This window comes from Gymnogyps californianus, chromosome 4 (assembly GCF_018139145.2).
Source record: "Gymnogyps californianus isolate 813 chromosome 4, ASM1813914v2, whole genome shotgun sequence".
NCBI lineage: Eukaryota > Metazoa > Chordata > Aves > Accipitriformes > Cathartidae > Gymnogyps > Gymnogyps californianus.
This window is the reverse complement of record NC_059474.1, coordinates 14,891,450-14,916,207: the sequence shown is the minus strand read 5'-3', so window position 1 is coordinate 14,916,207 and position 24,758 is coordinate 14,891,450. Positions and strand designations below refer to the sequence as shown.

At 39.6% G+C, this 24,758-nt stretch overlaps 1 protein-coding gene across 3 annotated transcripts in view; it reads left to right on the top strand.

Moving 5' to 3' along the window:
* Positions 1–23,300, top strand: part of SLC2A9 (solute carrier family 2 member 9) — a 126,935-nt gene extending 103,635 nt beyond the window's left edge. For all 3 annotated transcript variants that reach the window (XM_050895777.1, XM_050895776.1, XM_050895775.1), the window contains 2 exons: positions 2,229–2,356; positions 22,788–23,300. In XM_050895777.1, coding sequence (XP_050751734.1) covers positions 2,229–2,356; positions 22,788–23,045 — 386 coding nt within the window. In that variant the 3' untranslated portion in view covers positions 23,046–23,300. The remainder of the gene's footprint in view (positions 1–2,228; positions 2,357–22,787) is intronic.
* Positions 23,301–24,758: the final 1,458 nt, after the last annotated feature.

The window sequence follows — 24,758 nt, the reverse complement described above, 5'->3', positions numbered from 1 at the left end:
TTTCCTCTCTTGTACAATGTGTATTTTCCCAAATGGGTCTCGAACAACATTTTTTATTATACTGACAAGAACAGCAACACCTCTGTAGATTGTCCTACAGCAAAGGCATGACAGAATAAATGATCATAAATAAATCATCTTACATGATTTCTGTGTTTCCAGTCCTTCAGTTCCTCTCTCCAAGGGGCAAGTGCCCTGGCAAACCACTGCCTCACATGGCATTTGAGACCTAAAACAGATGCTGACGGAACAGATGTGATTGATTGGTTGTTGTTTTGCCTGCCATATCTTAACATTTGAACCCAAACCCCAAATGTGTGATAGAATAGGTACTGGAAGCCACCAAGGATGGTTAGACCACACGTTGCTTGAATTCCATTGTTATGCACGTTCAGCTGCTTATTCTACATGTTCAAAGTGGTATTGGGAGAGGTCCCTTTTTTTAGTCACAGAATTCAGATACTACATATGGCTTGTAGAAAGACACTAAGCTGCAGTTTGGATGGCCTAAACTCTCTATATCTCAGTTTCATGTGTATAAAGTAGGAGTAAATAAATTTATTTGCTCTGTACTTTTTTTGGTGTAATTTATACTGGCAGTCTTTGGGACAGAAAGTTCAGTTGAAGCCTTTGCTACCATTGTAGATATGTTCTCACAAAAAGTCACATTAGCTGATGATGCAGAGTGATGCCTACTAACATATATAGCCATTTGCTGCATCATGTTGCCCTTCTTTTATGCACATACTCATGGTCTCTACATCTGGAAGATGTGAAATGGAGGAATATCTGATACCATGTGTCATCTGCATGTCCTGTTACGTGTTTACAAGTTCCTATCTCATACTGCTCATAGGACAGCTTCTGGTGCATGTGTTTTAAGTGTAGTGCCATTGAGCACGAGAGGCTACATGACAATGCGTCACTATAAAGCACTTAGAGATGTATTCACAACTGTCCAAGAGTAAGGGCAGTGCATAAGGTAAGCGCATAGATCAAGCAAAGACATGCAAGGAGAAGATCCGGTGGATGGATAAGTCTTTGGTGGTGTTTTTATTTTACTTTATATGTATTTTGGACGTCAGGATTTTTATAAAGGTTTTTGAAAGGAAGTGTGTCTATTAATATGTTTTTGATTGTTCACACTAACTTGTTAAAATGCTTAAAACAGAGAAAGGACTTACATAGCATGTGTGTACTTGGATCTCACCTACAAAGCTAAGTGGTGAGGCAGATAATACTGGCACACATGAGGACGTAGAGGTAGAAATTGGTAGCACCAAAATACTGAAGACCTGACTGATGTTACTAGGTTTACAGTTCTCCAAACTGTGGTGAAATAATTCTGCAAGTAGATGCGTGTCTAATGTGCAACATTAACTGAAATATGTAGCCAATCAGTGAATGCAATCCATGTTTTATTCTATAAAAATAGAAATATTTCTATTGAAATATCCTATTGGAATGAAGGAAGCCAAAGACCATAAATTGAGACTTTCAGCTACTAGACAGCTGTTCCCTGGGGGTTATTGTCAGGCCAGCAATATGCCAGTGCTGTACAAAATAGTCCACTGCCTAAGTGGAAGGAAACACGAGTGACAAATGTGGTATTCAACTGAGCTTGTTATTACGGAGGTCAGAGTCCTTGGCTGATGGGAGAAATAGACCTTGCCAGAAGTGCCAGCAGTATATCTAGTAAGGGAATGTATTAAATAAGCATCAATGAAAAGTATGCTCATAGAGAAGCAAATGTTTTGCCTTTTTTATTGCTGAAATAAAGTGGGTAATAATTATAAAAAAACCCTGTTTAATCTATTTGGAGCCATCTTTCCAACTGTTAAGGTCTGAAAGTATTTTGGAGTATTTCTGAGTTTTCAGAATTTCAAGCATTGTAGTAGAAACAATCATTTTTAATAAACGGCTCATCACATGGTACTCTGGAAGCTGTTGTGTGGATTCACTGCTCTGTTACCTACTTGCCGTCACTGAAAGGATGTAAAACAGGAGATGCAGTGGCATGAAAGAGAGAAGTGTCACTTCTCTGAAGTATGATTTTGACAAATCACATTTTACTGGCTCAGAAGTCCCTGCATACACCTGAGCAGAGACCTGCAGAGCAGTGCTAGTCACTGAGGTGTGCAACATAGAGCATGTTCATCTCTGCAAGTGAAACAGCTGTTGGCAGAGGAAATTTGCTAAAACCACTGATTTGTTGGACCCTGTTTCAGGTGGGATTCCATTTGTCCTCACCGGCGAGTTTTTCCAGCAGTCGCAGAGGCCAGCCGCATTCATGATAGCTGGGACAGTCAACTGGCTTTCCAACTTTGCAGTCGGACTGCTCTTCCCTTTCATTCAGGTACTCAACATCCTTGATAATTGATATACTATGATATAGTTGGTATAGTGTGACATATGATGTTTGAATAAAATTTTCAGGTAATAATAAATGTCTTTTTATTGAAGTGGATGAAATTCCCACCATGTTTGTGATACAGTTCGATTGTGCTACCCACATGTCTCCTTGTTTGAATGTCTCCAAGAAAATTGTCCTGCAATAGAAAAATTATTGTGACCGTGGTCAACCCCTTGTGGCAAATTCCCCACAGGAGTGCTTTAGTAACGCGGTCTCATGGCTGTGTCCAGAGTTCACAGTCATTGATGGTGATTGTCACTGCCTTTTTCCTCAGCCTTTAGGCTACCCATCTTCTGGTTTACCCTATGCTTTGAGAATCCTTATTAGTCTCCTTGGGGAATAGAGGCTCTCTGGTCCTCCCTCCGTCTAAGCTTGGCTTCATGGCTCTCTTTTTTTCATTCTCTTCTGTCAGGCTTTTATCTTCTTCAGCTGGTTCCTTCTTGCTGCAGTCTAGCTGCTGCATGGATGAATTTGTTTCTATCCCAGCTTCCCCAGGCTCCCATAAGCTTTGCTTTCAGTGGATTGCTTTGTTTCCTTGGCTGAACTAGTCACATGGAGGACAGGCCAGTTTCATCAGGAGCTGTCTGACAGCTAGTGTTTGTATTTTAACAAGTTTATTTTCTAAAAAAATAAAATTTTCATTTAAAAAATGTAAAAATAAAATTCAAAGTTCAACCTAGAACAGCATTTTTCCTCTCTGATTCCTAAGAACACTTCATCATTGTTGATGTGTTGTTGTATGGTGAAGAGGCTTCAAGCAGCTTCTCATTCAAAACACACTGAGGTCCTTTTCCTGACCGTGAACCTCTCCCAAGGACCGTCCACAGTCCCTGGAGCTCACACAGGAGCTGATTCTCTATCTCAGGAGCTGAAGGACAGTTGATCAGTCCCCTGACTGACCATGTCCAAACTTTTTAAAGAGCCCTCCTGCTCCACTGGTAACAGTTTAAGAGTGAAGCTCACAACTACAGGACAAAATAAAGAAGTCCTAATTGTTTGTTTAAAATGCACAGAGGAAAATACTAGAGGCAGGGGAAGGGCACAGCGGGGAGCAAGCCCTCCAGGCTACTTGCAGATCCTCACACCCAGGAGAGAGATTTTGGATTACTCCTCAAATCATCGCAGACTGAGAGATTTGAGTAACAGGCAAGGAGGTGTTACTGCTGTTTATGCCTTCTTACAACTGAAAGTTATATGATACTGCAATATCATATGCATAACAGTATTTGCAGATACTGTAAAATTATATCATACTGTAAGACTTTATATATTCATTTTCATTTGACAAGTAGAACTGCTTTTACTCAGTAGTACTGTTTAAAATTATCTGTATGAGATAGTTTATGGGAGAACTTGAAAGCCTTATAAAGTCTGACCCTTGATCTAAGTTTGACACTTAATTAAAATGTCTTCTAAAAGGAAAAAGTCTCTAGTAGTTTTGATTACTTGGATCACCTTCAAAAGTCAACATGAGTATAAAGGCTGTCATCCTTCCAAACTCTGCACTCCTACTAACATTAACTTCAATTAGACTGCTCAGAGCTATAAGTCTTAAGAGCTTGTTTTAATGCTTACTGAAATCAGTGAGTGTTTTTCACCAGTTTCACAGTGAAGGACTTGCCAGCTTAGACATTTAAGGTGAGATTTTCAAAAGCAGATAGAGACATAATTCTGTCTCCACTGAGGTTGTTAGAACATCTACCAAATGACAGAAAGACAATTCCCTTGTGTTTTCGAAAACCTAACCTTAGTCATCAGCATCAGTATGGTCCAGGAGGCAGCCATGAGCTCATCCAGCAAGTGGATGCTTCTGTGTGGTTTAATAGCTGTTTCTCCAGGAAGGTGGGAACTGACTGTTTAAGCAGCATTAGACGTTGCTGTCCACCCCAGCTGGCCAGGCACTAGCGGTCCCACCGCCTGCCTCCGTGGCAGCTGGGCAGGTGGCAGGGAAGGAGGTCTCAAATCTAGGGGCATATAATCAGAATACTTTTATTTGTCATGTTTTTAAATTATTCAGAAACATTTAAGGAATAATCACATTTCTCCAAAATTGCGGTTTCTGCCTCCTGCACAAAACTGAGGAGTTACCTGAGCTCTGGCTGTCCGTCGGATCTGAATTCATGCAATTCAGGGCTCTCCCTTCTTGTCCTGCTAATCCCACCTGACAGATCACCTGGTGGGAACTGTTTAAAAAGGCCCTCAGTAAATTCAAATAAAAAGGCAAACTACATTTTCTAACTTTTCATATGCGTATTAAAGCTTTTTGAGTGATTTAGTATGCATCCATATGAAGTTTGCCATAGCCTTGGCAAATTTATCATTTCGTGTCATAAAAATTTTCCATTGTGTGATTACGAAATTACCAGTTTAGTTCTAATGAAGGTAAATTTTATTTCTACCTTGCAGGGTTTTTGCTGTTCTCTTCTTTAAAAAGTAATAAAGACAAAAAGCTTAGAGTTTGCACCTAAAGATGAAAGCAGTGTTATTCAGGCTTTGATTTTTAAAGCTTTTTCACAAGATCAAACTTATAACATCTCCTCTTTCCCTGACTTTCACTTCTTTCCTATTTCAGTCAACCTTATTCTCAAAATTGAGCTTGTGAGTCACCTGTTTCTTTACAGAAAGGCAATAGCCTCTTCTTAGCTCATTTTTGTAAGTCTAAAACAGGAAAAAAGTCTTTAAAATGCCTTCACAGAACAAATGCGTAATCCCTTCTGTGTATTTAAATACTAACCTGATAGCTTGAGAAACAGCAGGAACTTTTTTGATCATTGGTGTGCTTCTACAAAATTATCCCAAACGTTTGGGAAACAAATATGTTACTTTAGAGTTACTCAAAAAATCAACCAGTAGTTAGTTCTCCAAATGTCACCAATTAACTAGTTTGAATGCCTAGATTTTCTCCCCTCAACCATCTGTAGATACATGTAATAGAATAAAACACTGGCTTGAGTCATCCATTAAAATGTATGGATGAGATTGAAAAGCTAGTATACAAATCAATTTTTGACAAATTAAAAAAAAATTTAAACGTGGCTACTGTTCTAGCCCTCATCACTGCCAATTTGAGAAATTTGTGTGAAGGATCAGAACTGAGGTCAAAATGACAACCGATACTGTATTGAATTCACAAGTACATTTGATATTGTGTGATTACTAGGAGGTGTCTGATAGTAGGTGTCAAAAAATGTGCATTTTTAAAAATCTTTTTTTAGTGTAAAACAGAATACTTGAAGAAGCGTTATTGCATGTGATCTTGGAACACAGAGAGAAATTATAAAAGATCTGCTTTTAGGTCTGAAGGCATTTCAGACTCGTGTTTAACGTAGAGCTTGACCTTGTAAAATGTCAAACACGTCACCTTGAGTGACGCTCAACAGTATCTCTTTCCCATTGCTGTCACTTGAGAATGAAGGCATGAGGCTTTTCTTAACAAGGAGATGTTAAGAGACAAAGACAGCTTTGATAAGCCAGTAGACCAGAGATGCATGAAACCCTTCATAAAGACATGGTGACCCCTCCTTTCAAAGCATTTCAGTGCTCCTACAGGTGCTAAAACTGGGTTATAATGCCCTGTTATTTGGGTGCCAAATCTCCAAATTTTCATTCCTGCAAAATACCGATTCATGAGTATTTGGAGTAATTGAGTAAGCACTTCAGCCCTCTGCCCTCTCCTCTGACTTGCATATCTCATGTTTTTGCATGGCACTTGGATGTCAGAAGATCAGAGCAGTCCATAAGCAACCTCCTGCTTCACACCCTGTGCGCGGTGGCACAGGGACCTTCTCTTCAGAATAGAGCCACAGAGTGTGACAACGTTCCTTGAATCAACCATGTAATAGTAAAGAAGTAATTTACCCATTTGGGGAAGAATGCCTGAAGTTATAATAATGCTTGTGTAACCTTGAAGGTTACTTGCTTTATCTGAAATAATTACAACTTAACGCTTTTCATTTTGCCTTTCCATTATATACTATACTTTATACTATACACTTTATACTATTAATGCACTGTGATTGGATTTGAATCTCAAATTTTTGTGAGCTAACCAAAATGAGTTTGCCATTTAGAAAGGTTCAAAATTTGTGTAAACTGATGAAAAGCTTATTGAATATATTGTCGTATCTAAATAGGTATGTTGTGTCCTTGTTCTTAGAGAGACTTATGCAAACGCTTAATTCTGGCATTTGATTTAAAGGCAGCTTGCATTCATAAAGCTATCGATGTGCATTCATCTGCCTTTGAAAGATCTGAACCTAAAATATCCAGTATTGGCTGTTCAATTCATGTCTGTTTTCTGTTGTTTGTTACATTTTTCATTGTTTTAATATGTAGAGGTGAAAATAATAGCGTTTTTCCTTGTGCATGTCTAATTTTTTCACTTTCCTAAAAGATTTGTAAACCTTTTTTTTTATAAAAAAGTTTACATAAATGACTCAAATTTTTTTAAAAAAAAAAGGAAAGAAAAAAAAATGTGTGGTTGTGCAGTGTGTTCTTCAACGTAAATGAAATTACTACACTAAACACCACACTATCTGGCCAAAATTTTTAAAGATAGATTCCTGTAAGTTCTTAATCCAAATTACAAAATTTATCTGATTTTCAGCTGTGTTGCGGGAATTTCAGCAGAAATGCTCCAGGGTCAGCATCTCACAGAAAGCATTTAGTAGCTGGCTGGGTGAAGACCCAACTCAGCTAAACTCCCTCAAACACCAAATCTTTCTCCCTTCTTTGCTCTTTGTGATGATTCAGTTGCTATAGAAAATACAGGGCAGCAGCAGGGCTTGTCTCACAATCTTGATAAATGATACTGATTCTTGCTTCAGCCCTGTATTGCAGTTTTGATGCGCAGTGTTACAAATCATCCATTATTCCTTTTGTGACTAGTATCCTCTGAAAAATGTTTTAAAGCACTTTCTCACTCAGAAGGCATATAAAAGTGCAACTGTTCTTTTTGATGTGTTCATAACAAATCAGTCTTTGAAAATATGACTCTTTAATGTATGAAATTATTTTAGAAAGTGAAAAGGAGGCGAAACCAAGTCTTCCAAAAGCTAGCAATTCTTCTGAGACCTCCAAATAATGCAGTTTCTTGAGATCTAAAATAAGCATTTCCATCATGGACATCTTGTGTACAGATCACCCAAGCAAGTAATCTTCATGTGGCACGTAAGTTGTGTCACAGTTGAGCTTGCAGTGGGAGCATGAATGTGATTTGTAATTCTTTCATAGACAATTTGTTGTCTGTCTTCTTGAGAAAAAGTGCTAGGTGTTGTCCCTACTGATAAAATTCACGTACTCATTTTAAAATAGTATGCGTTGATGGAAATGGCTTCTTGTTGCTTTATGATATCGACAAAGTATCTCAACATATGAATGTGGCACGGCAAGCTCAGAGGATTAGTCGTCTTCGTGTGTTCCTAGCGTAACTTCTGTTTCCTAATGGTTTAGCTTCTGGGACTGTAAGACAGGTTCTTTTTGTGGTTTCCTTGTAAGTAAATGCTAAGCTAGCTGTAACACTTGGAGCAAATTGAGTATCATAAAACAGACTCCAAGTGTTTGCTCATACTTGAAGAAAGTTTATGCTCAGTGTGCAAACCTGTGAATAATCAACTTACCTTTCCTTTTTTGTGTTCAGAAAGCATATTGAGAGTGAGCTTCTGTAGTCATCCACAACAAATCATTCCGTCATTTATTCCTATCATCCCTTGGGAATGGGGATAATATTTTATGTCTCAAGTGAGCAGACATAACAAACCAAGAAAATCTTTGGAGTGAAAGTTTTGGGCAATTGCGGATTTAATTATAGAATTGTTCCTGCTGGAAGGGACCTCAGGGGGTCTCTGGTCCAGCCTCTTGCTCAGAGAGGGTCAGCTGTGAGATCAGACCAAGTTTCTTAGGACCTTGTCCAGTTGTGTCTTAAAAACCTCCAAGATTTGGTACTTCTATGTTAGTTTGCTTTTAAATTCAGAGGACTCAGTAATCAAAACTGACGGTAGCTAAAATGCGACCAGAGTTTGGCTATTTTCTGAGAATAGTTTTAATCTCAGTTTTAAAAACTGAACGTTATTCACTGCCTGAGTTGGAATAAAACTCACTAAAAAGTTGGAAAAGAAATTGAGACTTCCTGCTGCTCATCAATGTGTTTTATAGGGTAAATCATGACAAATGTTTCACTCTGTCTTAATAAATGAATGCTTTCTGGATGTTAACAGGTGCATCTGTTTTCCTCTGTGAAACTATATTTAGACAATTAATCAGGAAGAGTCTATGGGACAGATGAGTCTATGGGACATCCATACATCTAACTGTACAATCTCCCTTTTCTCTCAAGATGATCAGATACTGCTGATCATCTTGAGAGAAAAGGGAGATTGTACAGTTAGATGTATAGGAGAAAAACAAAATCAAAATAGGACCATTTTAAGTTCCTGTATAATGTGGATTTTGTGGACTTTGTGCACGTATGAGATAGAGTGCAAAATATTTGTAATAGTGAAGTAGAGATGTTTGCATTCAAGCTCTCTGGTGTTTCAGAATAAGCAAGCAGCAGCCAAATGGTTCTTCCTGATACACAGATCTGCAGGTGTAGTTGGGACGCTTCTCACCTTATGCGTTATGGATCAGTGATATTAATGGTCTGCAGAAATCAATGTGAGGCAACCAGTTTCTTTAGTTTCTTCTTGAGAAAAATACTAATGCTACAAGTGTTGCTGATGCTACTGTTATTTCCTGTAGGAGGAAGCCATTGTGAAGATCTTTTCATGCTGGGGGTAAAACTAGCACTGTCCCCAACTAGGGGAGCAGGAAGCCCACCTTCACCAAGACATACTTTACATGGAGATCTTCCTCGTCACTGGGGGTTTCCTCTTTAAACGCCTCAGTTCTGTCTCTGTTCTAATCTCATTAACAGTGATATATAACTAAATCACAGCTCAGGATAACAAACCTGAATATGTCAGATTTTCAGGTTAAATCCACTGACTAGAATGGATAGCACTAGCAGAATAATTGGTAGTTTGTTCCATAATTTATCTTAGCCAATGGAAATTCTAGGGGGAAGAAGAACATACTTTTATAAAAAACATATTTTTAATTTTTTTGTTGTTGTTTTGGTGAGTATGTAAGTTTTAGTGAGTAATTCCAGGTATTTCAATATGTGGTATATGTTCATCTGCATGGTTAGACTGAAGCATTCTTTTCAATAATTATATTGTAGGTATTTTATAAACCCTCCAGGTTGCTAAGAAGCTTAATACATGACATCAATTAGTCTTTGACTAGAATTCACAGAGAGATTTAAAAAAAGAAGCGAGCTTTTCACGCGGGGAGCAAAAGCGTACCTGTTTGTAGGCAGCATAAAGAAGAATTTTGAAGGTCTTTTCTTTGTGTTCTGTGTGCTTTCTTCCTAGCAATGTGCGTTTTTAATCTAGACTGGCACTTGCAGGCCTTTTAAAATTAGACTTATTATAGCAGTGGTTATGTGGCTTCTGTTTTTCCCAAGATAATAGATTATGTGGCTTAAGTTTGCTGACTGTTGTTCCAACATGTAGAACCTGACAGATACCAGATCTTAACTTTCTTTCCTGGAAAGTGACTCCACACTATGAAAGCATGAGTTTTTGTATAGTAGACAAGAGAATTAGTATTCTTTAAGGTCAAAGTCAGTTAAGAGCATCTTCATCACTGTCAGTGGGCAGGGTGTTAGTCTGCAAAATATGTAAAGCTATTTTCCTGCACAGAGTGGCTTGATCACTAAATGTGGATACATTAGGAACAATATTAGTGCCTGTAGTTCCCTTTTTATATTAGCACTACACGATCTCCAGCAACGATGCTTCATCTGTCGCTACTTACCCACACCCCAAAACAGACTGGAGTTGCATTTGCACCTAAAACTCTTCTCAGAAGAGGGTCTTGAAATGTGAGAAACTTAGGTTTGCATCCCTGCTCATCTGGAAACTGTGTTTCACTTTCAACAGGGCACTTGGACCCAGCTTCACAGGTAGTAGCGTTTACTGGTCCAGTAATGTGTCCTTAGGAATCTTATTAATGTAATGAAGGGCAGAGTTGCCAGATGCTGATATCGTGCCTTAATCTGCAAGACTGAGCACAAAGTACTCAATGGTAGATGAGACCACACATTCAAAAAGTCAGGTGATGGCAGTGGTGGTGGGATACTCCTTTTAGTTGTGGTTATACAGAAAGAATAAAGCACTTAAGAGACAGTAGTATGTATTTTTAAAAAGGGGATGCTATTTTATTGCTGTCTGCACCATGTCCAGCAGCCTGCCTGTTTGGTCAGAGCTGAATAGTGATAGCAATCAGAGGCTCCAGCTCCTCAGCTGCACGTGTCGCCATCCCAGGTGGCTTTTGCTGCCTGTCAGATATGAGCGGAGCCTTGCTTTTCAGGCTTCTGCAACCCTCATGAAGCATAATAAAACCTTTTTATCAAATTCTGTTGGAATTGATTCTTTTATTGATTGCTACAGTGAATGTGAAGTTTGCATTTAATGAGGTCCAGCACAAGGTCCTCTGCAGTAACTGGGCATCGCAAAGACTTAGTTCAGGTAAGAGCTGTAGCAGGGAGGTGCTTTGATAGCCAGCTTAGTTTAGAAAGTTTCCAGGCATGCCAGACCCGCTTGCAGTTGCTTCCCCATTCTTTATTTATCTTGGGTCCAGGCCTGTTTCTGTTCACTGATTTCACCAGCAAGAAGGATGATGAAGCAGAGAGAACACATGTTATATTTTCAGATAACTGTATCAAGAAGGATATTAGGAAACCTTTTAATCATGAGAATAGTGTAACTGTGTAATGATGTGTGGAGAAATTGTAGCTTGTCCATTAGTGGAGATCTATAAAAGATAGGCAGACAGATGTTTGTCAAGAACTGAGGCTGCCTTAGTAATGGGAATGGATGGGCTGGCATCTGTGGTCCTGGTTTTCTATGAGTTTCTTGACATTTTGAAGCCTTCAGAGCAGGAAGTGTCTCTCACTAAGCCACACACAGCATGTGGCTCCTTTAAGGGTGCTTTAAGCTATTTTTTTTTGTTACTGTGATACTTCAGTGTCACAGCAAGAAGGGCTTCTGCAGGTTGTGGTGGCAGGAGAATCCAAACTCCAAAAAAAAAGTAGGAGACAACTTCAATTACTCCTCTCCTTGGAAATGGTGACAGCATAGTAGTAATACTGTAATGATGCTTTGGGCTAAATAATCTTGAAAAATGCAGAAAAATTAAGAGGAAGAAACAGCAAATATTGCAATGAACTTGGAGTGAAAGTAAGCAAACCTAAAAATATTCTGTCTGGAGAAAAGATTTGAGAAAGGAAAAGCTAACTGAACAACTGAGGAGGGAGAAAAGATCACTTATTTTCTTCAGTTCAAAAGGATCAGAAAGTGTTGAACTTCTCTGACACATCAGAGAAAACCTTGTGAATTTCAGAACAACTTGGGCAAGAATTAAGCATCCACTGAAATTCGAGGAATCTCTAACCTGAAGGCCTTCAAGGTTATATTAGTCATCCTTCTGTAAGCTTATTACTATTTCGTACATTCCTTCTTTTATGGATAATGAGAGGAAACAGATCATTTTCCCTTTGGCAGTAGTGACTCACTACAAAAAAAGAAAACCAAATATGACCAAAGGAACCTATATATTCTTGTCTGGTTTAAGGTACAAGCCGTCAAATATCACTTACTTCTGCATTAGTATTTCCTAATTGCACTAGAGTGTGTCTCACACGTACAATACTCAGTTACCACTGAAGGTTTCCAGTGGATTTCATACTTCTCAACAAGGTATTGATTAATTCAAAATTGCATCTATTTCTGTTTTAAATTTAACTAACTTCACCCTTCAGCCATCAGATACTTTATTTCTTGCAAATTTTTGTTCGTTTAATCTTCTGTTGAACAGAACAGACTGGGGGTTTCGATATATTTTTAATTGTTGGCTGAAGAGTTCATGTGAATGTATTTCAGGCAGTGGAGTTTCTGTAAGTCACTTGCAAACCATAAGGAGTTCATCATTCCAGTCCTTGATTTAATGAAGAACTTCTTAAACAGAAGAATAATGAATGGCTAAATAACATATAAAACAAATATGCTTGCTTGTCCATAAGCCGCCCGCTTTCTCTTTCTCACAGGCACATGTATAAACAGAAACTATTTCCAAAGCACTCAGATGAACAAACCCCAGATCTTGTAAATGTGTACATACACAAACGGATACAGGCACACCCTTATTAATTTAGCCAGACTCAAAATTCTTACTTGCGGATATTGTTTGGCATAACCTCCTTAGATTTTCTGTTTTATTTTATGTTGCTGAAAACAAAATCTGAGGCCTTGCCTGACTTTGCTGGAGCTTGCAGTTCAAAAATCTATTTTAAAGAGTGATAGCTGGTAGAAATTGGTATGCTGAGAAGGTGCTGGAGTGCAGAGAACAGGGACGCTTGGTAAATCAGAAATTAGAGTGTATGGATATGTGGAAATAGGTGCAGTGAGCTGAAGCAAGCAGAGGGGACAACAAACTACAGCAGTAAGAAAAGCACAATCTAAAAGGCTTGAAAACCTCTGGTGCAATAGAATAGGCATGTGTTAAGCTGTTAGTCTTTAGTAACAGTAAGTTTGCAGGGACAGACTTCTGTAATCCGATGGTGTAGCAGGACCTTAAATTATGTGTTACCTAGAAAAAGGTGCTGTTTATTTTTTGTAATACATTCTGTAAATACAAAGAATTACTAAGCATTAATAATTAGCAATTAATTTCATGACATGTTATTTTCATGACATGCTGATGCATTCTTGTTTCATATTTCAGTTTGTTCCATTAGATTGCTATGAGGCACTTAAAGACTACATCGTAAATTAGTATTATACTGAAGGACAACATAGCAGATTTCTCCAGAAGTATTCTGTCATAATAATTTCTCTTTCTGGAAGACTGTGCAGAGCCTTTTTTTGGTGTCAAAGTCACGATGTATATTCAGTATGTATTCAAGAAATACTTAAATTGCTATGTATTTTATTGAAATTTGAATCTTAGCATGGATGTACTTAACTACATTGTAGAGTAACGCACTTTCCTTTCCCAGTAACACACTGGAAGCAGATGTAAGCCAGAGAGGAAATAAGGAAATTAGTCATTTTTATCCGCTGTGAATATTCTTGGTGTTTCATACTTGGTTCTGTAAACATCTCTGGTGTTACCTTTGCCTGCTGCTCACCCTGTTGCCCCATGCGCATCCCCCCTCTCCCTGGGTTATGGTGATAGCAGCTGGCTGAGATTATGTTTGCCTCTGTTTTGTACCCTTCTTTGCTAGCCCCTGTGCCATCCTCATTCAACTGGCCTTCAGTCTGATGAGCGTGCTTTAGCAGGGGGATACCTCTGCCTGGCTGCTCCATCTCAGCAACCAAAACTGACCGCCCAGAGCCCTCCTTTTCCACCTTTCTGCCTACAGAGACCAGCTGCATCTTCACTGCTCCTCTGGTTCCCTCTCTATCCCATCAGTAATTTTCCAGAACAACTCATCTTCGGGCTTTCCTCCTAATACAAATGTTTCCAATAACCAGGGATCGCAGAGGAATACCCAGTTATGATTACAGGACCACTAAGCAGAAAGCTGATTTTACTCCCAGCTGGGGTTTGACTTTTACCTTTGGCACCGCGGGGCTACACTTCTACAGCAAGAAGTGTTGGGGAAGTGATCGATGGAGGTCTTCACATCTGTCCACATGGTTGTACTAGAAAATGATGTAGCTCCCTATCAAAATGACAAAGAACTGAATTGCTGCTATCGTTTCCTAGGAAAAAGAAAGTACTTAAGTGAGGTTCATTTAGAAATGGGAGGAAGCTCTTTTTCATCTTGCCAGGCCTACATACAGTCCCTGAGGACTGCAGGGATTTTCCCCCTCTTTTGCTTCTGCCATGGGAGAAACTTGTGTTATCCCAAAATGGGATATAAAGGCATCATTCTCTTGCAGCATTTTTGCAGCAAGACTGAGGCAGTAATAGTAATAAACTGCAAGATGTTTTGCAGCTCTCTGGCAGAGCAGTAGCGTAGAACATCTCATTTTTGCAGGGACTAGTAAATGTCACTGTGCAGTTTGAATGTTTTGTCCGGTTATAAAAAAACAGCTTGATTTTACAAAGTCGTAACAGTTATATCTATCCTCCATCATCTATTTTTTTGCATTGTTTCCTTGTAATTGGAAATTGGGGTGTGTTGATAAAGCAGATATATATTGTGCTGTAGGTTCCAGAGATGAACACTCAGACCTTAGTGAAGACTTGCGTAAAAAGCTTAAGTTATAGATAGGTGCTTGGCTTTTCAGGCTGGGGAACCAAGCAACTGATAGAAATGACCTTTGTAATTCCTGTCCGGTTCACTGGCAATGGAAAACGATGTGCTTTTTATGATGTACGAACAAGTCACTAGATTTGGGGCAGGCTTCAATAATATGTGAGAAATTGATGGAAAGTTTTGGGGCTGTCCCGTCGCACCCCATCGATGTCCCTCCCATAACGGTGTGTGTTTTCACAGGAAGGTTCAGCCAACAAGGTGATGGTGTATTCTGAGCCATAGCAAACATTAGGAAAGCCTTTAAAATAACTAAAAAATCCTATTAATATCTTTGTTCTCAGATAATTAAAACTATGAACAGTGTAAGAGCATGAGCAAAGAAGGATATGAAGGAGATTATGTAGTAAATAGAGAGTGTGTGACAAAAGATCAATTTTAAATATTTATTATGAAGAGCTGCCTATATCCTCTGTAGTTGTGGCTGGGAAACACCTTTTTTGTGAAGAAATCCTTGGCTTTGAGTGCTGATGTTTGCCTAACCTTTCTGCATAAGGGCAATAAAATGAGGACATAGCTGTAGATGTGCAGCTCATTGCAGCCCGTCATCGTCAGATTGTGCCCAGTTTCTGAGCTGGTGGGTGGAGGTCTAATTCTTGTGCCCTGGTGTAGGAGGTCCGGGTTGGCGCTTTGGGTGCCAGATGCTGATGCTGAGAGGCAGAGGCAGATGCTGAGATGACAGGAAAGGAGAACAAATAGCTGGGTGGACATCATGTCCCCGAAATAGTGAGTGCTTTTACTAGCTGGGTTTTTAAGTGAGGAGCTCAGAGATAGTACTCTTTGAATTTTCATGTGTATTCTTTAGATAAGCTTTTTACTTACATTAGGGTAGAAGGCATCTGAAAGAAGTAAAGTACAAATTGTCACTAGCTAGAAATCGGGTAAACTTTGATTTTCTTTTATTTTTAGACTAGTTAAAGTGTCTTGAAAAATAACCTGCTTGGATCTGTGATACAGGTGCTACAAGGCTTGTAGCCTTATGTGCTGGTTTTGGCTAGGATAGAGTTAATTTTCTTCACAGTAGCTAGTATGGGGCTATGTTTTGGATTTGTGCTGAAAACAGTGTTGATAATACAGGGATGTTTTCGTTACTGCTGAGCAGTGCTTACACAGAGCCAAGGCCTTTTCTGCTTCTCACACCACCCCACCAGCGAGGAGGCTGGGGGTGCACAAGAAGTTGGGAGGGGACACAGCCGGGACAGCTGACCCCAACTGACCAAAGGGATATTCCATACCATATGACATCATGCTCAGCATATAAAGCTGGGGAAAGAAGAAGGAGGTGGGGTCATCACAGACCTTCGGAGTGATGGCATTTGTCTTCCCAAGTAACCATTCCACATGATGGAGCCCTGCTTTCCTGGAGATGGCTGAACGCCTGCCTGCTGGCCGATGGGAAGCAGTGAATGAATTTCTTGTTTTGCTTTGCTTGCATGCGCAGCTTTTGCTTTACCTATTAAACTGTCTTTATCTCAACCCATGAGTTTTCTCACTTTTACTCTTCTGATTCTGTCCCCCATCCCACCGGGGGGGAGTGAATGAGCGGCTGTGTGGTGCTTAGTAGCCGGCTGGGATTAAACCACGACACCTTAGTTCAGATTGCTTACTAGTACAATGCAAAGACCTGTATGTGTGTTTATTTTCCCCCTTTCAGAAACTAATTTATTTCTGCCTGTGAAGTAATACTTCTGAGTCATTATACTTGTTACTGGAGGCTCTCCTGCACTTCTGCTCTGTTTCTTCCTTATTTTTACACTTGAGATTTTCTTTCTTGTGCATCAGGATTCATTTACCCAGCAAGATTGTCTTTTGGTTTTCCTTATTATTTCCTTACTGTGTAATAATACTCCTTGACTGTTTCTATTATGCAGTACAAGAATTTCAATAACAAGGGTGTGCACAGAAGCCTCTACATAGATTCCCTCAGCTAAGCTATTTTAAGCTTTTGCAAATACATCTGATGTTTAAAGTAACTGCAGTGCACCTGTATTAAGGGAAATGGTTAAAGTTCCCCTCAAAGATGAGAAAATGAAATGTGGGCTATCAGAAGGTTAGATATGAGGAAAAATGCTCTTAATTAGAAGCAACCCACTTCAAGTATAAAATACAAGGACCTGTTAACTTTTTTATGAGGAGGTAGTGAATGTGTGAGGGTTGGGGTTGAAATTGCAGTTCATGTCTGAAAATGTCTCTATTTTTTACTTAGGAAATATGTTTCATACATTATATTTTAGTGCTCTGTCTTTCTTCATTGTCCTGCACATTCAGCAGAACCTTAAATTATGTCTGAAACTGAAGAAGAACAAGGGGTAAAGGACACAAACTCTCTCATCCATTTGTGTCAGTGGGTTATATTAATTTGAAGCAAAGTAAAGTCAAATGTCTACATGAATAACTGTTTTGCTGCTGATCATTTTAGTAAGACATCTAACCATTATCATTTGACCTCATCACTTCAAAATCCAGTTTGACCTCCGTCTCGTGACTCTGATCTTCATGGCAACTTCCAAATGCAAGCGTCCATTGCCAGTGCCAAGGGGCTGCGAAACTGCAAGTTGAGAATTTAGAATCACATTTTGGCATTTGTTAGGAAGAGCCAAAAGTTCTGTTTTAAAAATATTAATTTGTTAAGCTTGCTAAATGTGATTCAGAATTTGTTCATTTGCTCATTTATTTTGCTGTATCTGCCCTAGAATATCTGTTTTCCTGTTTTCAGTATCACAGTCCTGCTTAGAATTTAACCTTTGCTACAGAATGAGTTAAGTCAGTCAGCAGCCATCGTTAAATAGCACATGATGATGTTCTACTCAACTACTTTTGTATTTTTCCAGACTATGGTGTTCACAGCATGTAAGCTATTAGCAGGAAGACTGTTGTCAGCTAGCAGACTTTAGAAGTGGCAAATTGTTAATTTTTTTTTAATCAAAACCAGAAATCTGATCATTTCAATGCCAGGTTTTTTTGTTTCAGTTTACTTTTTAGCTTGAAAAATGAGCTCTTTTGCTCATTCATTCTGGGCACTTTAAGTCTGTTCATAATGGTAAAAATTAAGTATTCTTTACGATTTTATTTAAAGGGAGATGGAGGAAATGCTTGTACATTCTGCCTAATGAGTATAGCAGCCCTACACAAGCTGGGAATATGTTTGTTAACCTCTGCTTAAGAAAATGTGACTGGGCTGCACCTACTTATTCATACACCTCGCTTATGCAGCTACATCTCATCCTCAAAGTCAGGTTTGATTGCTTGCCACACCTGGGATCTGATTTGGGGGAATTGCCCGAGTCCTTCGACTTTGATTCTTTTTTGTGGTAATTGCATGTGTGTCTTAGGTGAATCGTTTCCTGGTTTTCCTTGTTTTGACAAATACAGAGCCTTGATCAGCTGCAGAAAAGAGAAGATAAAAATGAGTAATTCAAGATTCAACTAGCAGGATATTTTTAGAAATGCTGTGTTTTAAATAGCCTCCTTAGAAAGCTGGTATGAAAATAGAAGGTGATGCATTTAAAAGTTTATGCTTAACTTTTAAATATCCCATATAGCAATAGCCCTCACCAGCCTTGAAAAATCCAATGTAAATGCTGCTTTGGAGAGATTTTATTAGCCTGCTGACTAACTAGGAACAGGGTGTAGGTATCCAAGGTGCTTTCCTCGGGAGACTGCATCAGTGTCTGCTGTTCTCTTGCCCTCCCCTGTGCACCTGGGAGGGCAGGTGATGTTCAGTAACCCACAGAAAGCCGGGCCTTTCAAGGACCTTCGTCTGTGTATCTGGCCTTGATTCTGAACGAATATCTATGAGCCTGTCAAGAGATAGAGCCGTTGTTATTTAGGAAACCACCTGAAACTTTGGGCAACTTTGAACCTTGGCTGTTCGTGCAGGAGGGCGTACTGAAGAAATGTTAGGGGAAAAGAGCTATGAAGCACAAACTATTGTAGTGCTTTGTTCTGTCTTCCTTCTAACCTTTTGGTTTCTAACCTTGTATGCAAAAGCCTGGCTTCAAGCGTTGCTAAAGAAATGTGTTCCTAGCTCTGGCAAGCCTGTCTGGTGTTGGAGGAGGAGAAGCACCTTTGTGGAGGTAGCAGCTTGTTCTGAACCTGAGCAGTACGTGCAGGCAGTCTGAAGAGGCTTGCCTGAGTGGATGTGGCGGCGGGGTATGGATGGGGCTGGCTCAGTGCCTCCTGCCTGGCCAGAGTTGATGCTGCTGCTGCTAGGAGCTGAGTGTAAGGAAGTAACCTCTCCTTACGTGGGAAAGCTGAGAAGTAACAGAAACCTCATACTTTCCTTGAGTTAATTCTGTATTTAGTTAGAATTGCCATTCAGAATTGGATTGCTTTTGCTTCTTCCCCCACCCTTCCCTTCTTCTTTCAACCCTCCCCTCCAGCTGTTTGGATATGGTATTTTTTATTAAGAGTCAAACCACTCTTCAGGTAGATAGAAGTATTCAGTTTTTGAACACTGAGGCTTCTATCCCACGTAGTTAGTGAAATAATGTCACAAAGTATAGAAAAATATTTACCTTTTCAAATTTTATCATGTATGTTGTCATTATTCTCACATCATTGAGAATGCCCATGTCAGTAAAGGATCTTGAGACCATGTCCATTGGGCCAAATAGACAGAATTGCAGAGTATCTGTGCTTTGCCACCGAAGACTTTAATTGAAGTTCTTCCTCAGTTTTTTACTCCCACCCCAGCCCAAGATAAGCAAAACGCTGGGGTTTTAGTTCTAGAGTGGCAGCTGCACAGTCTCTGTAGATGTCTTGTCTCTAGCAAGTTGGAAGGAGTAAAACAACAAAGAGAGACTATGGATTTGGAAATTACAGACGTCAAAGAGTAAATGAGAGATACAGGCTTCATGGGCATAATATAAATAATATATAATATAATATAAATAAGAGAAAGTATAGTGATTTCATGGAACAAAGACACAGATCCATTCACCTGTCAGATCTGTCTATCAGTACCTTTTCTGTAGTAGCCATCATTTAATAACTCAGCATTTACGCTTTTCCCAGCACATTATCCTACCTTCTGGATCCCTTGATGGGCCTATCAGATATGCTGTGACCAATTTATTACTTGTTCCACCCCTCAGATCTTTCCTCCGGCACCAGGCAATTCAGAATACATCAGAAATGAATAAAAATTAATTAAACATCTAGGCTAAGCTGTATCCCACCCATGTCCCACTAAGGGTTTCTATTGGGTTGGGATTCAGGATTTAACATTTTCCTTCCACTTTATCCTGTACTTCTGTCCTACATCCTTTATCAGTGTGCGGTGCAGGTAGAAGGTTTCATACGTATAACGAGTAATTTAATTCACACGTGACGTTCTTCTGTGCCAAATGCAAGTTTGGGTGATACGAGTTGAACTCTGAATGAGTTACGAAAGGCTTATGAATATGAGTGTTTGTCTTTCCTGTGTGTGTAAAATAATAACCAGCTTTAAGGAAGTATTATGACTGAAGACTAGCTGGTGAAAAAAGGGCATGTTGTGATTGCCCTGCAGTGTTCCTGTCCGGGAACTAGGGCTCTGTTGTGCTGATCCTGCTGAACACAAGGAGTGCAAAGTCTTGGTCTCTTCCCACAATCCCATTTGTAGGATTTATAACAAAATTTAATTTTTAGTTTATTCTCTGTGGAACTTCAGTTGGAGGTCCTTGGGGGCTACTTCTAAAGGGATCTGCAGAAATTAAGGAGAGCAAGTTTATTACCAATAAATGTAAATACATTACGTAAAATAATTGCAAATAAAATATGCACTCATGAGAGTGTTCAGTTCAATTAGAAAAGGTTTAAGGAGACATGAATCAAATGAGATATTAAACGCTAATTTAGACCATGGAGAGCAAAGAAATAAACAGGAATAAGAAAGGTGGGACAAAGTTGTGGCTGCACCACCAAGAGACGCAGGTAACTTGTGGCATCTGGTTGCCAGGCTTATTCATACTACACGTTAATGGTTCATTTTCATCACAGAGAAGATCTAGTTCAATGAAGATTTTAAAAAGGGAAAAGCATGATTCCAGATTGGAACTCTACCATTCGGCTGAACAACAATTTCAAATGCAGAAGATCCAGATGCAAAATTTGAATTCTTAACATGACAGGATGATTTATGAGGCACTGTGAAGTTATTTTTTCCTGTCTACTAAATCCATTTGCTTCTGCCTCTGTATAAGCTTGAAAGTCATATCTGTTCCCATGCCAGAATACTTCCTCCCCCGACATCACTCGTGCTCTTTGGCTTGTGATTGTCAGGTTGCTCAGGAGTTCGTGCTTCTAGGATTTAACAAAAAAAGCATTGATGATCTCAAGAGTCCATAGTCAATATCAGAGGATGCACTTTCCAGCTTTTCCTATTACAGACAGGAGTTGAAGGGCTGAACTAAGTAATGAATTATCCATGGAAAACATTGTGACTAGGCAGGCTGGCCATCAGCCATGGTATTAAAAAGCAGCTGCAGAAATGGGTTTTTTCTTTTTTTCTTTCTTGTTCCACACATAAATTCATGTTCTTCTTCCACGCCATATATGATGTATAGTGAGCAAGTGAAACATAAAAAGTAGTTCTAGGAATTGTGTACACCCTGAGCCCCCAAAGCAGGGAGCTTAACCAGCCTGCAGTGTAGGACTGGTATAACTAACGATGATCAGAGTGTATAAGAAAAATGTGGAAAGTCAGGGTTACATCATTGTCTAGCTCTGTCTTAATTGTTTCAGATACATTCCTTTAATGGCAATTGTAAAGATGTATATATAGGAAGCCACGTCTGCTTCCTCCATCCTGGGTGATTTTCCCTGGGGTAACCTCTGCCTTGCAACACCTGGGGTGATGTGCGAGGGGTCCGGCTCTCCTCGTATTCGCTGTTCACGACCTCACGCAAGGCACCACAGAAAGGTTGCCTTATTTTTGGTTTAATTCAGCCTTGTTAAATAAAAACAAGTCAAAAAATGGGTTCATTGGACGTTTGGTTTCAGGACACAGAGTGAGGTAAATCAATAGAGGAGGAAGGGAGGTTTCCTCAAAGGCTGGCAGTGGCTTCACTGGAGCCACGATACCAAACCTCTTCCTCATTCAACAAAGTGCAGCTGGCGATATTGTAATTACCAAACGTTTTTCAAAACTGTACTATTGAAATGTAACTGAAAGCTATTAAATGATCTAATAATCACCAGGCAAGACATACTTACGTTTCAGCGAAATGCAACTCCTACTAGTTGGTTGGAGTCTTTATAATCAGTTTATAAATTAACTTCTTTGTGTCTATACTTTTTTCTTTGCAGTGAAGTAAAATCCAAAACATGCAAATATGGCCGGTACTTCATTTTCAGTTAATTCTTACACTAGTTTCTAGCATGAAAGAAGTGCATTTTATGGATTTTTTCCTGCTGTAAGCTCCCATAACCTTAGAAACGATACAAATGTCTGCCATTTGGGTTTTTTTCCTTGTTTATTTTGCAAATCTCAAAGCTCGTAACTACTGTGATGCAAATGTCCCTGGCTATGGCAGGTTTCCCATGTGTGGTGTACAGGTGCACGGTATTGCAAAAGCATGCCTCATTTTTTGTACCTAGAAATTGCGAGGCAGTATGCAGAACAACCCGGTGAAACATCTGCCTCATTTCCAGAAATACTGCGGCAGCGCAAGGCTCAGTTAAGCCGTGCACGTAGCAGGAGCCCTGCTGCCGCCTGCTCTCCTCACACCCGCGGTGCCTGAACTCAGCCTGGTGGCTCCCAGCGTCACTCAGATGCAGATCTGTGCGCCTCTGCCAGGAACCTGCTTTTCCATTGATGGGCCACAGGCAGTGTTGGAAGAACTAACGCTTCACGCATTTTTATGAACTTCTAAGCACTCCGACTTGCAGTGAATGCCAGCACTTCCTGTATTTGGTTAAAAATTGCTCCATACCACCCGTTTTTTCTTTCAAACCATTCCTGATGTTGCTTTTCTTCTGAATTTTGTCCCTTTTGTAATGGCCGTCTCCTTTGTTTTCTATTCGCAGGGTGGTTTACAGACCTACTGCTTCCTAGTGTTTGCTGCCATCTGCTTTGCGGGAGCTACCTACCTGTTTTTTGTCCTGCCTGAAACAAAAAATAAGACATTTCATGAGATCAACCAGGCATTTGCCAAAAGGAATAAAGTATCTTTAGAAATGCAAGAAATGAACCACTATCCGGGGGAGAGGAAATCGAGTGCAGAACAAGAATCAAACTTCACGTCTTCGGTGAACAATGAGGAAACCAAAAAAGGGATTGTGTAAACCCAGGATGCTCTTTTGGGGGACGGGGGAAAACATGCTCTTTTCATTCAGTACGTTTATAGCAGTGCACAACTTGTGTTTTTTATGTGACAGCATGAACTGCTTCCCCCTTGAATACGTTTTAAGTGAGTACAGGTGAATTCATTAGCAGCTAGGGTGATGGTTGAGGAAATGAGAGGCGGGAGTAGCGGCAGCTGATTAAATAAATAAGAGCTGGAGTTTTCTTGGGCACTTGCGAAATAGGTGCTGTGGTGAGTGGGGTGGGGAGTATAGACTCGGGGAAGTAAAGTGGTGGTGGGGAGCCGGGGTTGTGAGCAGCAGCTGGCTGAGCATCCCTGTGTGCTCACGGGGAGGTGTGCGTTCGGTCACCAGGGAGGAGGAGGAGGAAGCAGGGAAGAGGGAAGAGATCCCAGCAGGGATCTGCTAAGAACTGATGCAAGCAAACCTGAAATGGCACCAGCTCTCATTTCTCCACATTTCCCAATATGTCATTCAAGTTGCACATGAGAATTGAGGACTTGAAAGAAGACTTGTGACACTCCCCTGACCTCTCATTCCTTTTCCAGCTATTTTGACTTCCAGTTGCTCTGTCTGAACATCTCCCACCTTCCCACAAATGGGGAGCTCCAGCTCCTGATGGGTTTCCTTGTCTCTCTTGCAAATCCTGATTGACTAGTAATAGAGTTGCCTCTAGTTTCTGGGTTTGCTGGCACTGCATTTCTGTGGATATATATATATTTTTTTAATTTTATTTTTTAAGAATAGCTATAGAAGCTTTAATATGAAAAGAAAAGTAAACCTCATGGTGAAGTGAGAGAACTCTGATGGTACGTGTGGGGTGTAGCATTACAAAAAAAATCAAACACCAAGTGTTCCAAGGGTTGGTGTTTTTTGATTGTGTTTTTGCTTTTCTTTTCAAGTTCCTTTTAAAACAAGTCTTAGAAGCCAAAATTTCCCTGAGACCCAATAAACATCATTTCTTAATACTCAGATCTCTCCAAAGGAATTCGAGTGCCTGTTTCTTATTTAAACACTAATTTTCATTTGGGCATTAGATTCTGAAGCTCCAGGCGTAGTTCACATTAATAAGTTTCTAAGCTATTTAATGCTTTGCAAAACTGTCCTCAGAGTCTGCTTAATTTCATGATAGAAAGACTCAGCAGGCTGTCGGTGGTTAGGTGATCCATTCCCTTCCACGTGTTTGGTTTTTTTATGAACGTCATCTTTCCAGTTTGTAATTTTGATAATAGTTTTTCTTGATCCTTGTAGGTACCTGGATGCTGAGGGGGTAATAAGCACTTTTAAATTAAATAGCTGTTTTATATGAAAAGTCAGTAAGTCTTAGGGCTGCTCTCAGTTAGGAGTAAGGCACAAGAAGCAAGTGCAGCATGTAGGTAGAGCCAGCTGCTTCCACAAGTTATATTTACTAATCCAGAAGTTCATACATTTGGAGCATTTTGGGGGAAAAAAGTATATATATTCATATATATATACACATAAATACATATATGAATATATTTTCCAAATATAGAAATATAGATTAATATTTATATTCATATATATATACACAATGGGGAATTGTTTTCCAATATTTGGGGTTTTTTTCAGATTTCCCCAATAAGCTGTTTATTGTTTTGTTCTACACTGTAAATTACACTGTAAATTAAAATCAGAGATCCTAGTGTTCAGCTGTTACTACGAAATTATGTATAT